Consider the following 14,468-nt stretch of genomic DNA (forward strand, 5'->3'; position numbering starts at 1 on the left):
TGAGTGATAATGCACCTGGTCACTCAGAGCTCTGTTGGAGATGTACAAGGAAGTGAATGTTGTTTTCATACCTGCTAATTACAAGATCCACTCTGCATCATGTTGGTCAAGGAGCAATTTCAACTTTCAAGTCTTACTATTGAAGAAGTACATTTTGTAAGACTACAGGTGCCACAGATAATGTTTCCTCTGTTTAGGCCAGTGGTTCTCAACCTTCCTAATGCTGTGATGTATTTTCATTGTTAAAAGAGGTCGCAACCCACAGGCTGAGAACCAATGTATAGGCAAATGGAAACCTTCTGGAAAGGATTTACCATTTTAGATGCAAATAAGAACATTTGTGATTCATGAGAAGTCAAAAAGTAAACATTAATAGGCGTTTAAAGAAACCGATTCAACCCTCACAGATGACTTTAAGGGGTTCAAGACTTAAGTGGAGGAAGTAACTACACATGTGGTAGAAATAGCAAGAGACCAAGAATTAGAAGTACAGCCTGAAGATGTGACTGTATTGCTGTAGTACATTGCCTTTAGCTCTGATGCTAAAAATAAATGCTCAAATCTTAGAAAGTTACAGAAAACTGTCCAAGATGACAAATTCTAATTAGTTAAATGTTGTATCTACTAGTATTCCGCTTCTTTATTCACACAAATACATTCCTTATTCCTCATGACCAAACGTAGGTAGGTGATTGTGTCTTCTTTTTTTTTTTTTGTTTTTTGAGACAGAGTCTCAAGCTGTTGCCCTAGGTAGAGTGCTGTGGTGTCACAGCTCACAGCAACCTCAAACTCTTGGGCTTAAGCAATTCTCTTGCCTCAACCTCCCAAGTAGCTAGGACTTCAGGCTACTACTAGCCACCACAATGCCTGGCTATTTTTGTTGTTGCAGTTGTCATTGTTGTTTAGCCTGCCCGGGCTGGGTTTGAACCTGCCAGCCTGGGTGTATGTGGCTGGCACCCTACCCACTGAGCTACGGGCGCCGCCAGGATTGCTTCATATGTATGAGCAAAGAAAAGTGGTTTCTCAAGGTGGAATCTACTTGTGAAGATGCTGTGAACATTGGTGAAATGACATCAAAGACTTTCAGATGGTCCATATACTTAGTTGATAAAGTACTAACAGGGTTTGAGCAAATATAACTCTAATTTTGAAAGAAGTTCCACTGCAAGTGAAATGCTATCAAACAGCATTGCATGCTTCAGAGAAATATTTCATAAAAGGAAGAGTTCATCTTTTCGGCATACTTTACTGTTGCCTTATTTTAAGAAATTTTCATAGCCAACCCAACCTGTGGTAGCCACCACCCTGATCAGTCAGTAGCCATCAATGTTGAGGTCAGACTCTGCACCAACAAAAACATTACAACTTGCTCAGAAGATCTTTAGCATTTTCTGGTATTAAAGTATTTTTAATTAAAGTATATTTTTTAGGCATGCTATTGTACACTAAATGGACTACAGTATATTGTAAATATAACTATTAAAGCATTGGGAAACAAAAGTGTGCATGATTCACTTTATTGCAGTGGTCTGGAACTAAACCTGCAATATCGTCAAGGTATGCTGGTGGAATGATAAAATCTAGCTAATTAATATACATGTTATCTCACGTACTTATCATTTTTGTTGTGAGAACACTTAACATCCACTCTCTTAAGAATACGATACATTTTTCATAACTATAGTTACCATCTCTGTACAACAGATCTCTTGAACTTATTCCTCCTATCTACTTGAAATGTTCTATCCTTTCATCAGCATCACCCCAGACCCCCCAGCCTTGTTAACCACTATTCTACTTTCTAGCTCTTTGAGGTCAACTAGTTTAGATTTCTTGTATGAGTGAGATCATGTGGTGTTTGTCCTTTGGTGACAGGCTTATTTATAACATCTTCTTGGTTTATCCATGTTGTCACAAATGGCAGGATTTCTTTATTTTTTACGGCTGAATAGTATTTCACGTGTGTGTGTGTGTGTGTATTTTCTTCATCTATTCATCTGTGGATGAATACAGTCTGAGTCTGTATCTTGACTATTGTCACTAATTATGCAGTAAATATAAGATTGCAGATATCTCTTTGATGTACCACTTTTATTTCCTTTGCAAATATACCCTGTAGTGGGATCTCTAGGTAGGTTTGTTTTTTTTTTTTTTTGAGGAACCTCTATTACAGTTTTCTATAATGTCTACACTAACTAAACATTTTTGAGGAATTTCATTTATGTGGGTGTTTTTTTTTTTAAAGAACTGTTCTCCTTGTCCCAATTGGACATGATCATAACCATATGCACAGTTTAACACTTAGTACTATGCCTTTTGACTCAGTACTATGAAACCAAATTTCATGTATTGCATAGTCTTGAAATTATCATTTTTAATGATGCTAACCATTTCATCAAGTAAGTTGGTATGCCATAATTTTATAGCATATTTTATATGCTCAAATCTTAGAAAGTTATAGAAAACTGTCCAAGATGACAAATTCTAGTCAGTTAAGTGCTGTACCTACTTCTTTATTTAAACAAAATACATTCCTTATTAATTGAGCTTAAATTCTTAGCCTTACCTAGATCTACCATCAGAAGGCGAGTGAGGGCTGTGTAGAAGGTTGTTCGGCACCTGAAGTCACTGAGACTGTAACTGTCACTGATGCCAAGAAAGGGGAAGTGTTCACTCTAATGAAAGCAAGAGAGCAACCAAAGTTACTAATGCTTTACCCAAACTATCTGGAACATTCTAGTTAAGTTAAGGAAATAAGACTTACCGTGTGGTTTTTTAGCATGAATTTCACAGCATCTATCTTCACAAGTTTTTTTAAAAGGATATAAGTAATAAAAGTTAAGGAATCTGGGGAAATACATTTATTTATCTTATCAATATGTAATAAAAAACAAGATTGAACTACAGATGCATCAAATTCTACTTATAAGGAATAAGTATTATTTCTAAAGAGTATTTCTATAGAAATTTCATTCTTTTAAGAATGATAATCCATTATTAACCAGCGCAATTACTTTTTCTATCTTATACATATTCTAGTTACGGAAAGGAAGAATGAATTTTATAATTAAGACAAGAATTCCTTTACTATTAAAATCCTTATAGTGGAAAATTAAAACTGACCCTTTTTATATTTTGGGTATAACTTGAGAAATTCTTCTTAGTGTTATTTCATAATGAAATAATTACAAAAGCCTATAATAAGCTATCAAGAAAGAGAAAATTATTCAATTTTAGGAAACAGTAAACTTAGTAGAAATCTAAGATAAGAAATATAATTAGAGGAGGATCTAGGATATTGTACATCGAGTATTGAAGGACAGCTTTAAGGAACTAATATCTCACAAGTGCCTACTATATACAGGATATTTTTCAGGTTAATTCACTTAATCATCACAAATACATTGTTAAATATTATTTACTATTTCTATTCCATAAATAAGGAAACAGAAGATAGGAGAAATTAAGTTACTTGCCCAAGATTTCATAGTTATGAATTAATGGTTCTGAGGTTTGAACTGAGGTTAGACTTCAAAGACCAGGTCCTTTCTACTGTACCACATTATCAACTGAACAGCTCAATTGAGAATGAAGTTGACAAACTATAAACATGAATACAAGGTGTAAGTCATTTTTGATATGATGTGGGTTCTAAGCACATTTACTCAGCATGCAAACATTCTTCTCTTTGCCATGGTTATCTGTTTTCTTTCTTTTTAAAAAAAAAAATTAGGGGCAGCACCAGTATTTCAGTGGTAAGGTGTTGGCCACAAACACCCAGGCTGGCAGGTTTGAACCCGGCCTGGGCCAGTTAAACCACAATGACAACTACAACCAAAAAATAGCCAGGCACTGTGGTGGGTGCCTGTAGTTCCAGCTACTTGGGAGGCTGAGGCAAGAGAATTGCTTAAGCCCAAGAGTTTGAGGTTGCTGTAAGCTGTGACGCCATAGCACTCTACCGAGGGCGACATAATGAGACTCTGTCCCCCCCCCCAAAAATTTCAGATTAATATGAGGGCACAAGTGATTAGATTACATTTTGTTTTAAGGTAAAGTTTAAGTTGTAGTTGAGGCAGTTGAACCCTGCATCCGGGGGTATGCTATACATCCAGTTATCCTTTTTCTACTGTTTTCATGTAGCGAGAGCATCTTTTAGCCATTCCCTCACACTATTCATGACTTTACTGAAGGCTATAATAACTTTATATGGCTCCATTCATGTTATAATGAAAACATTATCTCCTCTCCTTACATCATCTCCAAGTACAGAACTCAGTATATTGCCTCTATATAGTAGTCCTGAAAAGCTTAGTCTAAATTTCACTCATGTACAGGTGTCAACGAGTGAAAAGCACAATTGCAATATGAGTCAAGAAACCTGGGCTTAACACATCACTCAATCAGCTGGATGAGTCTAAGAAATACACTCAGCCCATCTCAGCCTTAGTTTCCTTTTCTAGCAAATAAGAATGAGACTTGGGTCCAAGCTACTTTCCAGGCTTGTTGTGAGGATCAGATGATGCAAACGTCTTTGCTAATTTTAAACCAGGGAAGAAGACAGAAAGATGCAAAGGATTTATAGAACGTGTACTATCTGCATGGCTAATTCTCACAATTTCATCTGATAGGAGGAAACTAAAAAAAAAAAAAAAAAAAAAAGACAATTGCTATGACTTAGATTCAAGTTCCTCTGACTTCAAAACAACCAATCCAGATGCATGTTAAGCATGATATCTGGCTCATGTCCATACTAGACTATAAACTTTCTAAGTGCAGGGACTGCAGCCTTGCATTTCCTCAGTGCACTGCTCTCAGTGGGTGCACTATGCACTGTGTTTTTCTGGCAGGCTAAGGACAACAAGACCAGGGATGCTAGGTATCAAGTATTTCTCTGCATCTCCAAAGATGCAGATTTCATGATTTTTCCCAATGTTAGTCACTGGGCAGAAGACCTGCCACTCAAATTTCACCGTGTTAAACAGTGGTAGAGATCAATAAACTTGGAAATATCTTAAGCAATTACTAAATATAATTCTCTTAAAATTGCAAAGTTAAAAGTGACAGGGTCTATGGGTAATAAGAATGCTGCCCACTAATAGGACTTTTCCATCAGTGCTGTTAATAAACAACAAGTCATGTTTTGACAACAGAATATTTATGGAAGCAATAAACAGAACATTTACAGGAAGAATCTCATCTGCCAAAGACACAGTTTCTGCAGAACTGCATCTGTGCACTCTGTACCAAGGCCAGGCTTACTGCCTTTTAATTACATTCTAAAGAAAAAAATGATTAAAAATGAATTTTTACATTTTTCAATAAAGAAAAACATGAGAGTCATCTAAATATTTATATTTTCTTATAGGAACTATATTCAAAACTAGTTATGGGCTCGGTGCCCATACCTCAGTGAGTAGGGCACCAGCCATATACACTGAAGGTGGCAGGTTCAAGCCTGACCTGGGCCTGCTAAACAACAATGACAACTGCAAAAAATAAATAAATAAAAAATGGTCAAGTGTTGTGGCGGGCGCCTGTGGTCCCGAGTACTCGGAGGCTGAGGCAAGAGAATCACTTGAGTCCAAGAGTTTGAGGTTGCTGTGAGCTGTGATGCCATAGCACTCTACCGAGGGCAAAGTAATGAGACTCTATATCAAAAAAACAAAAAACAAAAAACTAGTTATTGTCCTTAAAAGGGTCTTTAATATATTTTTTAAAAAGGTAGGTTCATGCCTGTAATCCTAGCACTCTGGATGGATGAGGCAGGTGAAGTGCCTGAGCTCACGAGTTTGAGATTAGCCTGAGAAAGAGCAAGACTCTGTCTCTAAAAATAGCCAGGCATTGTGGAGGGCACCTGTAGTCCCAGCTACTTGTGAGGCTGAGGCAAGAGAATTGCTTGAGCTCAAGAGTTTGAGGTTGCAGTGAGCCATAATGCCGTGGCACTCTACCAGAGGCACTAAAGTCAAATTCTGTCTCCAATAAATAAATAAATTAATTAATAGGCAAATGGACAACTTTATGATCTTTATATATTCATCTTATTTTTCTCTAAGAGACTAGGGTTCTTCTTAGTTATGTTGTTTTAGTTCATTGAGTGCATTAGATAAATTATGGAAGTACTAGGTCAGATTTTAGTGGCCTATTCCAAACAGCTTAGAATAGTAAATATGGTATGATGGTAAGAGAAACAGTAACGGTACCAGAAGTCTTGAGTAGTAAGAGAATTTAAGAAATAAATGTCACATATAGAACATGTACACTGAACAGCCAGATTGAAATCTAGGTCTGTCATATGACTTTAAAGCATAAATTCTTTTTATTCTTTTATATCACATCCATTTGATTTTAAAGAAGCTGGTGTTTCTCCAGAAACCACTCACTTCTCAAAACATAACTGAAAGTGGAACCAGTTCCCAGAAGGAACAGAGAAACCTTTTTTTCCCGGAGGGACAAATTTCAAGAATGAGCCACCATCACATCCAGGACTCTGCAGTCTGGGGAGCTATAACCCATTAAACAAAATTCCAGAAAGTTCCTCTCTATACCATGTTGTTATAAAAACACTGAGGAAGTGAAAACTTATTGGTAACAAGCATGATAAATGAAGAAAGGCAAGAAAAAGACGAAAGAATAGTGTATTTTTCCAGACAGCTGAAAATCTGTATCCTTTGAAGAGGGGGGAGGGGTACAACTAAATTGAGAATGAACTTGTTTCCCAGATTACAGGAGTACTACACACTTTGGTAACTAACAGACACAACAGCATCAAGTATGACTTCAATACATGGTATGAGGCCTTTACTGAGGATTGGCCACATTTCATCAAATCTAAAATGCCACTGATTATTTAAAAGAACCCATTATTTTACATGCTACTAAGAAAGAAAAAAGTCAGTTAAAATACCATCATCTGTAAGATATACCCTATTTATAGAAGTGTTAAATGTGAAAAATTTTGTTTTGAGAATTACAGTAGTATACTAGACAGATATTAGATCTTCACTAAGTACAAGAGAATGGGTAATGATACTAATCAAGGAAAATATTTAAGAGCTATATGTGTTCACTAACAGTGTTTGAAGACAATTAGATCTTGTGACAGAAAAAAGTTCACAGATAAGCATATTAAATGTTAGAAATTATGGTAGATAGATTATATGTACAAAGTATAGTTACTGAAATGAAAATTTAGTTATTTCAAAGTAGGATTATGCTCATGAACCCTACTAGACTAAGAAACCCCAAATAGATATGACCACAATGAAATCTCTTAAGGGATACTAACAATTATTTATACAGAATAGGAGTGAAGGCTTAGTCATTCAACAGAAGGGGTAAAATATGCTGTAAACAGCCATTAGGTGACGTTTTGAAACTAGAGAAGAAAAAAAAATTCTTAATCTCGAATTTTTAATCTAACAGAAGACTAGCAAATACTAAACTATATTACATTTATGCCTAGGTGTTTGAGAATATTAAGAAAAATAAAAGAGGGGAAAGAAAATGAAAGAAATTAATATTTAGTGAACACTAAAAGACTAAGGATTAGTATTATTTCAGGGTGGCTTTACTAAGAACTTAACAAGAAGTTAAAAACTGAAGAGATCTGGTTGAGCTATAGTATGTCAAATGAGTAAGAAGGGCCTATGTGGTGATTTAGTGAAAGATAATGAAGGGTATCAAGGGGAAGGTAAAATAAATTTCCTTGGCCCAAGTACTGTGTTTCCCCCAAAATAAGACCCACCCAAAAAATAAGCCCTAGCAGGATTTCTATGCATTTGTTAAATATAAGCCCTACCCTATAATAAGACCTAGTGATGGGCGTGGCTATGCAGCATATCTGAACGAGCTGCTGCATAGCCACGCCATGCATTTCGGCAGGGAGAGAAGACCTCCCTGAAAATAAGCCCTCGTGTGTCTTCTTGAGAAAAAATAAATATAAGACAGTGTCTTATTTTCGGGGAAACACGGTACAAAGTACAAATTGTGTTGAGTGGTAAATCGGGAAATTAGCTATGGGAACTCACTAAGTCAAGTACTGTGAAAGAACTCAAATTCAAATCAGTGATTTTACTTGACCTAAGAAGCTTGTGGAAGCAATTCTGGGCTTTTGGGAAGAGAACTGATTAGATCAAAACAATACTCAAGGAAGGTAAATCTTATGAGCAAGTAGCTAAATGAACCTGGGTGAAGGTCTTAAGTAAGGGACCTACAGAAAAGGAATAGAGAGGATTTTCACACCTGATTCTACTATAAAAACAGACTACAAAGGAGTTAAATTATAGGATAACTTTTCCATGGGTGATAGAGAGAGAAAGCAAAGAAAGAAACAGACATTTCTTTTGATGAGAAATGTTAATAGAAGTATGCTGGAGGGATGTATGCTGAAACTAGTTTTACTTAACATTCTTACAAACCATCTAGAGATAGTGGTATTCAGTGAAATAAAGCAATGCATTTAAATACTGTTTCACAAAAGCAAACTTACAATTGTTTATTAACAAATGTAAAAGTTTCTGTAACAGACATAATCAATTTTACTTCAATTCTTCACTCTTCTTCATTTTAGGCCTTTAATTCATCTCTCATCCTCTGTCTTTTCCTGACCCCCACCATATTTAGGATTCATACCTGAGTGGTGGGAAGGTCAGAGACAGGGAGAGGGTATCTAGTTTGTATATTACTTTGAAGTTGTATACTTAATGGTTTGTATATAAGCTTATGTCCAAATGACCTTGAATAAAAAGGCTCCATTAAATCACAATATTATATAGCCATGTTGTTTTTAATGTGTAAAATTTCAGAAAATTGGTATGTTTAGAACAATTGACTTTGCACTCTTAGGAAAAATAAATGAAGTCCGGAGTCAGAGTCAATTGTGTCAGAATTTAAAAATGTGAAGGCAAGAAGCCAGTAAGATAAAGTAAATCATTAAGATGAGGATGGAATTAACTCTTAAATTTAAATAAAGATATAGTTCTAATTATTGCACTTAAGAAAAAGAAAGACAAATGAAGCTGGGAAAGGTATGGGCTAAAATTATGGTCACTAGCTTTGATAGGAAATAGACTCTGCGGCTTGCAAAAATAAAATGAGTAACATAAACTGATAAATACATTTGTGATGTATGTGGACAGAAATCGTATTCACTAAATTTCGGTGTACAGGAAGGAAGGAAGGGGATAGTCCCAAAGTCTTAGAGACTTAGTCAGAAGCCAAATGGAGGAATTATTTTTGGATATTACAAACAACCAGCTTCGTGGGTATGTGAGCTGCACACTTGCATAGGGCCCTGTGCTTTGCTTGGAAGGGGCCATGCTTGGTTAATGCTCTGCTGTTGAGGTCTTCAAATTCTTTATAATTTTTAAACAAGGGACTCTACATTCTTCATTTGTACTGGGGCCCCTGGATTATGTAAGTGGTTTTACAATACACGTAACAGAGAACATATTAGTCCTGAGAATTGTTGAAGTTGATAGTATCAATAAGATAAAAAGAGTTTGGATAAATTAATAAATTTATAAACATTAGAGTTCTATTATAGGGTCTATTTTTAAAAAGCAAGATACTTTGAGGTTTGTCAAACTTTTAAGGTATGTAATAAAGGGCAACTACCAACAGAGGGCTGACAGAGAACCAAATTTCTATTTTTTTTTTTTTTTTGGCCAGGGCCAGGTTTGAATCTGCCACCTCTGGTATATAGGGCTGGTGCCCTACTCCTTTGATCCCAAGGCATTGCCCGAGAACAAAATTTCTTTTCTCATTATCTAAAACCCAAAGTGAGACATGTTACTGCTATAAATGTGAATAAACATGAATTACAGAAATTCTCATCAATTGTTTTTCAAAGGAATCAAAACCTACAATAATGATTATTAGATGAAGTGTAACACTTTTCTCCCTCTTTCTCTGCATTTAAAATCAGTTTCATTACTCTGTATGACCTTATTTTCTAGTTTTCAGAAAAGCTTTCTGTTCCAATCTCTTAACAATTTCATCCCTTTTCCATATAGACAGAAATTAGAATTTCTGATCAGAAAACTTTCCAAAAAGATAGAAAGATCCCCAAGTACTGAACCTGACAATGGCAGACTTGGACAGAGCCATTTTAGCTATATGCATGCCAGAAAAAGCTATTTAGAAACAGGAATTCTAGAAATTTAGTCTTGGAAATTTAGAGTTACTCTTAAAGTTACTAAAATGCATTTGTTAAATGTATTATATATGTCCATGTAAAGGATATAATGGGAAAACACAAACTTTCTATTGAAAAGGTCATTGGCTATTAAAATTATAATATTCTTAGTAATTTGGAAAGTTTCAGGTTGGGAAACTAACTTTGGGGTAATATGAAACAGGAGGACTTATATAATGGTAGCCTTTTGTACCTACAAATTAGGGAACCAGACTATCACTCAAAATGTTGTGAAGTAAAATACAATCTTAAGCATCTCTACCTCCTTGAGAGGCTGTAGAGGCTGTCTGACTGGACCCCCTTTTGGCCAAGAGGATACCCTTAAACTGCTCATCAGGAGAAAGGAGGTCTGACATGCCTCATCATGCCCCCTCCCTTATTAGAGATAGCCTTTGTAGCTCATTAACAGGCCTAAAATCATGCAGGAAAAAGCTGCAGGTCCTCAATTTATACAGTAGTTTGTCTCAAATTAACATTCCCTTATCTTAACTCAAGCATTCCAGTCACCTCTCCTGGTCTTTTAAAAAAGCCTAACTCTTTCATTTGATTGTCAGCTAAAGAATCTTTAAACTCATCTATAACCTGTAAGCTTTCCCCCCTTTGAGATATCTCACCTTTTTTGGCCAAAGCAGTGTATGTCTTCCTTGTATTGATTTATGATTTTACCTGTAATTTCTGTATCCCTGAAATATATAAAACCAAACTATAACTCAACTACAGAGAGTCCAGTTGCTCAAGGCTTCTTGGGTATAACTCGAGGCTATGGTCCTCAAATTTGGCTCAGATTAAACCTCTTTAATTATTTTATCATGTATTATTTTCCATTGTCAATATCAAGTCTGTCTTTCTTTGTGTTATAAAGAAGTATCTGTGGGAGAAATACCAGACTTTTCTGCTCAGACATATAATTCAGCTCTATTTTCTAATTCCTGAAGGGCAGAAGTTCTTAAAGTATGGTTCTATAGCTTGCTAAAAATACAAATTCTCAGGCTAGGTCTAACATCTCCTCAAACAGAAACTATGGGGAACAGGGCCTAACAATATGTGTTTTAATAAACACTAACATTCTGATGATCACAAAAGTTTGAGACCAGAGTCTTAAGGCAACTGAAGGTTTTTTTTTTTAAAAAACACTTCCTAAAAATAGAGATCTTTTGTGATTTTAATTTCTAAACTGAGTGATCAGATAAAAGAACACTGAAGTTGACCTCTACGATGGCTTTGAGCAGCAAAAACACAGAGTAAGGTTCATCTTGAAGAAGAAAAAATAGAAAATAACAAAACAACAAAAAGCATCCTAAGATGTCTTATAAATAAGAAATATTTTAAAATTTCACAGTAATAAAACATGCTTTTCACTTACTTCTTACTAATATTTTAAATAAAAACATTTTGAATATTAATAGGGGCCTATAGATGATGATTTTTATCTTTCATAACTGTTTCTACTGCTGAAGAATGCCATCTTATTTTTAACACAGAAATAACTGCTTTAAAATAAAGATTAAAAAACACATCATAATAAAGAAATCGATTGGAAACAACAAAACATGCATTAGGTAACCAGTAACTGCATTGAAATAGATACACCACTCACATATTCCATTATGTAAATGAATTCAAAGATATTTCATGACTGATCAGCTAGAAGGGACATAATGATTTATAATTCAAATAACTGAACACTGAAATCAAATTGAACTAATATATATTTCTAAATATGCAAACCTGAAATAATTGTTAAAAAATATAAATCAATGTACCCTTGTTGAAATCATTTGTATCCGTTGATTTAAAATGTTTAGCTTTTAAACTTTTCTAATATGTTATCTAAAAGTATGATTTTTTATTAACTGTAGGAAGTGCTCAAAAGCAATAAACAGCTTGTAAAATAAAAGGTTATAATATCTGGATTAAGGAATGTGTAATAGGATTAATGTGATAGAAAAAGGATTTTAAATAGCAGATACAAATAAATTAGGTATTATGCAAATTATACTAAAAGAATACAAATCAAATTAATTTTATATTAAATATCAATTTCAACCTAAAAAATAGAGTAAATCTAAACAATAGATACATGCTATACAGTAACCAAAGCTGCTCTGCAGATAATATGCTCTCAAAGTAATTCATTGTGAAAAGGCCAGAGTTTGCAATACTATGAAGTACTTATAAACCACTTCATATGTTAGAAATAAAGAGTATTTCAGCATTATTATTAGAAAAAAATATGGGTTGAGTTTTTTTTTTTAATAAGAAAAAATACATATCTTAAAAAGCCAAAATGACCACTGGAATTGGGTTGTATATCACTTTCCAGTAAAAAGGAAAAACAGCCTGGACAGGTGTAATTTATCATTTTTCTGATTTAATATCAAAGAAATATATTAAAATAATAAAAAGAATCCTGAAATCCTCAAAATTTGTAGTGATAAATAGCCCTCCCTGTCTTTATTGCATTATACCTACTAACAGAAATATTGCATGGTAGATTTTGCCAGACAAGGACGATTATTTTCCAATAAAAAGTTGCATATTAAATTCCAGCACAAAAGTGGGTGTCTAATACTTTGGAAATCTTTTATGGTTTACCAAGGAATACAATTTTAAACTTAACTAATACAAACATTATTTCTAGAATGAATAAAGGTTTCCATTCAATGCCAACCATCTTCAGAATTTGTCCTCATATTAAAATATCAGCTAATCTTAGTGTTTAAATAAACCAGCACTTACCTTTCACAATCCCTAGTGTTTGCTAGTTAATACATAAATGATAATTTACATGATTCTCACTCATTAGTAATGGGGAATCTTATTTTAGAGTACATTAGATGTTGACTGGTGAGGCCAATAATCAAAGAAGTTGTCAAAAAGCTTATCATTTTCTTCTTAATACTCCTTTGTGCATCTCACCTAATGAAAATTATGTCCTTGCAACTGAAAAATATTAGAAATATTTACTCATAGGAATTGTTTTTATATGGCAATATTTTTAGAACATTCTGACCTTCGTAAAATTAGTTCCATACATTTTTTTAGAATAAGACTATGAACTAGACCTGTGGTTACAAACTTTTTTCTTTTTCTGATGACACAGACCCAGAAGATTATACTCAGTTTAATAAATAGTTACATAATAAAGTATGCAATTATGTGACTATTTATTAAACTACCTGACTATATGACTTTAATTAGGAATCTATATATTCATACACATTTAATTGTGACCGACTAAATGATTCATACTATACAGCTAATACAAACCTTTCAAAAACATGTATTTACCGATAAGGCTCAGTGAAAAGCCTTAAAAAGAAACTTGCAAAAACTATAAACATGGAAAATATCTGGCTGATAGAATGTACTTAGTAAGTTCTTTACATTTATAATATTAAATATACAGTGAAAAGGATATCCAACAGAAAGGTCATTTAGGAACTGAAGAGTCCTTGAAATTACAGGCTCACATCTTCCCCAGTATTTAAGGTTTGTAACACTAAATATGAAAAAAAAGTCTTTAATAAGAATTTGCTTGTGCAGGAAGAACCAGAGCAATACACATACATTTATGTAAGTTCAATGACCTAAATCACAAATACATCACTAAGTGAAAAGCAGATGAAAAAACACTTTTTATTCTATTCTTTTTACAGTACATTCAAAATTATATGCAACTAATCCACATCAAACATTGTTCTCCAAATGGTGTATAATTCTATACATTTAGTTTTGTGAATTAAACAGTTGCCTAAGAGTTTCAAAGATGAAGCATTAAGTTTGTATCTAAAAGAAACATATTAGGGATAAAAGCAGGAGTTACAAAGGAAGTCAAATAAATGTTCATAGTTACTTTCAAAAAATGAACCTCAAATAGCGGCTCTAAAACTCATTTCTTAATGAACATGATTGTATATAAAGTTTTGTTCTGCAAGCAAGAAAGTACTACCTGTTACACAGATAAAGTGGAGTGCCAAATGGAGACATACAAATTTAGCCAAAGTTATGTCTATGATTAGAAACTAGTTAATTCTCCTAATATTATAAACACAATTTAAGGAGTTTCCATGAATGTGTCTCTGAATCCACAGGTCCCTGTTGGAACTAATGAGTGCCTTGTCTTAAGACAATCAGACCTCTCAGTGATTCCAGTTTACAATAATCTCTTCATTTGGTCTTTGAAATAGGTGTTACTATTTTTATTAATTAGAAAATAATGCTATCCAACTGATCTGAGGAGTCAAGGTCTGTTAATCTTTTTTTTTTTTTT

The 14,468-nt window shown here is 34.1% G+C and overlaps 1 protein-coding gene across 1 annotated transcript in view; it reads right to left on the reverse strand.

Moving 5' to 3' along the window:
- RANBP17 (RAN binding protein 17) overlaps positions 1–14,468 on the reverse strand; it is a 417,598-nt gene that overhangs the window by 129,030 nt on the left and 274,100 nt on the right. The window contains exons 15-17 of the mRNA XM_012806634.1: positions 13,617–13,697; positions 2,765–2,828; positions 2,567–2,675 (exon numbers count right to left, since the gene is read on the reverse strand). Of these exons, the coding sequence (XP_012662088.1) occupies positions 2,567–2,675; positions 2,765–2,828; positions 13,617–13,697 (254 nt within the window). The remainder of the gene's footprint in view (positions 1–2,566; positions 2,676–2,764; positions 2,829–13,616; positions 13,698–14,468) is intronic.

Source organism: Otolemur garnettii, unplaced genomic scaffold, assembly GCF_000181295.1.
Source record: "Otolemur garnettii isolate 467f Iridium unplaced genomic scaffold, OtoGar3 scaffold00003, whole genome shotgun sequence".
NCBI lineage: Eukaryota > Metazoa > Chordata > Mammalia > Primates > Galagidae > Otolemur > Otolemur garnettii.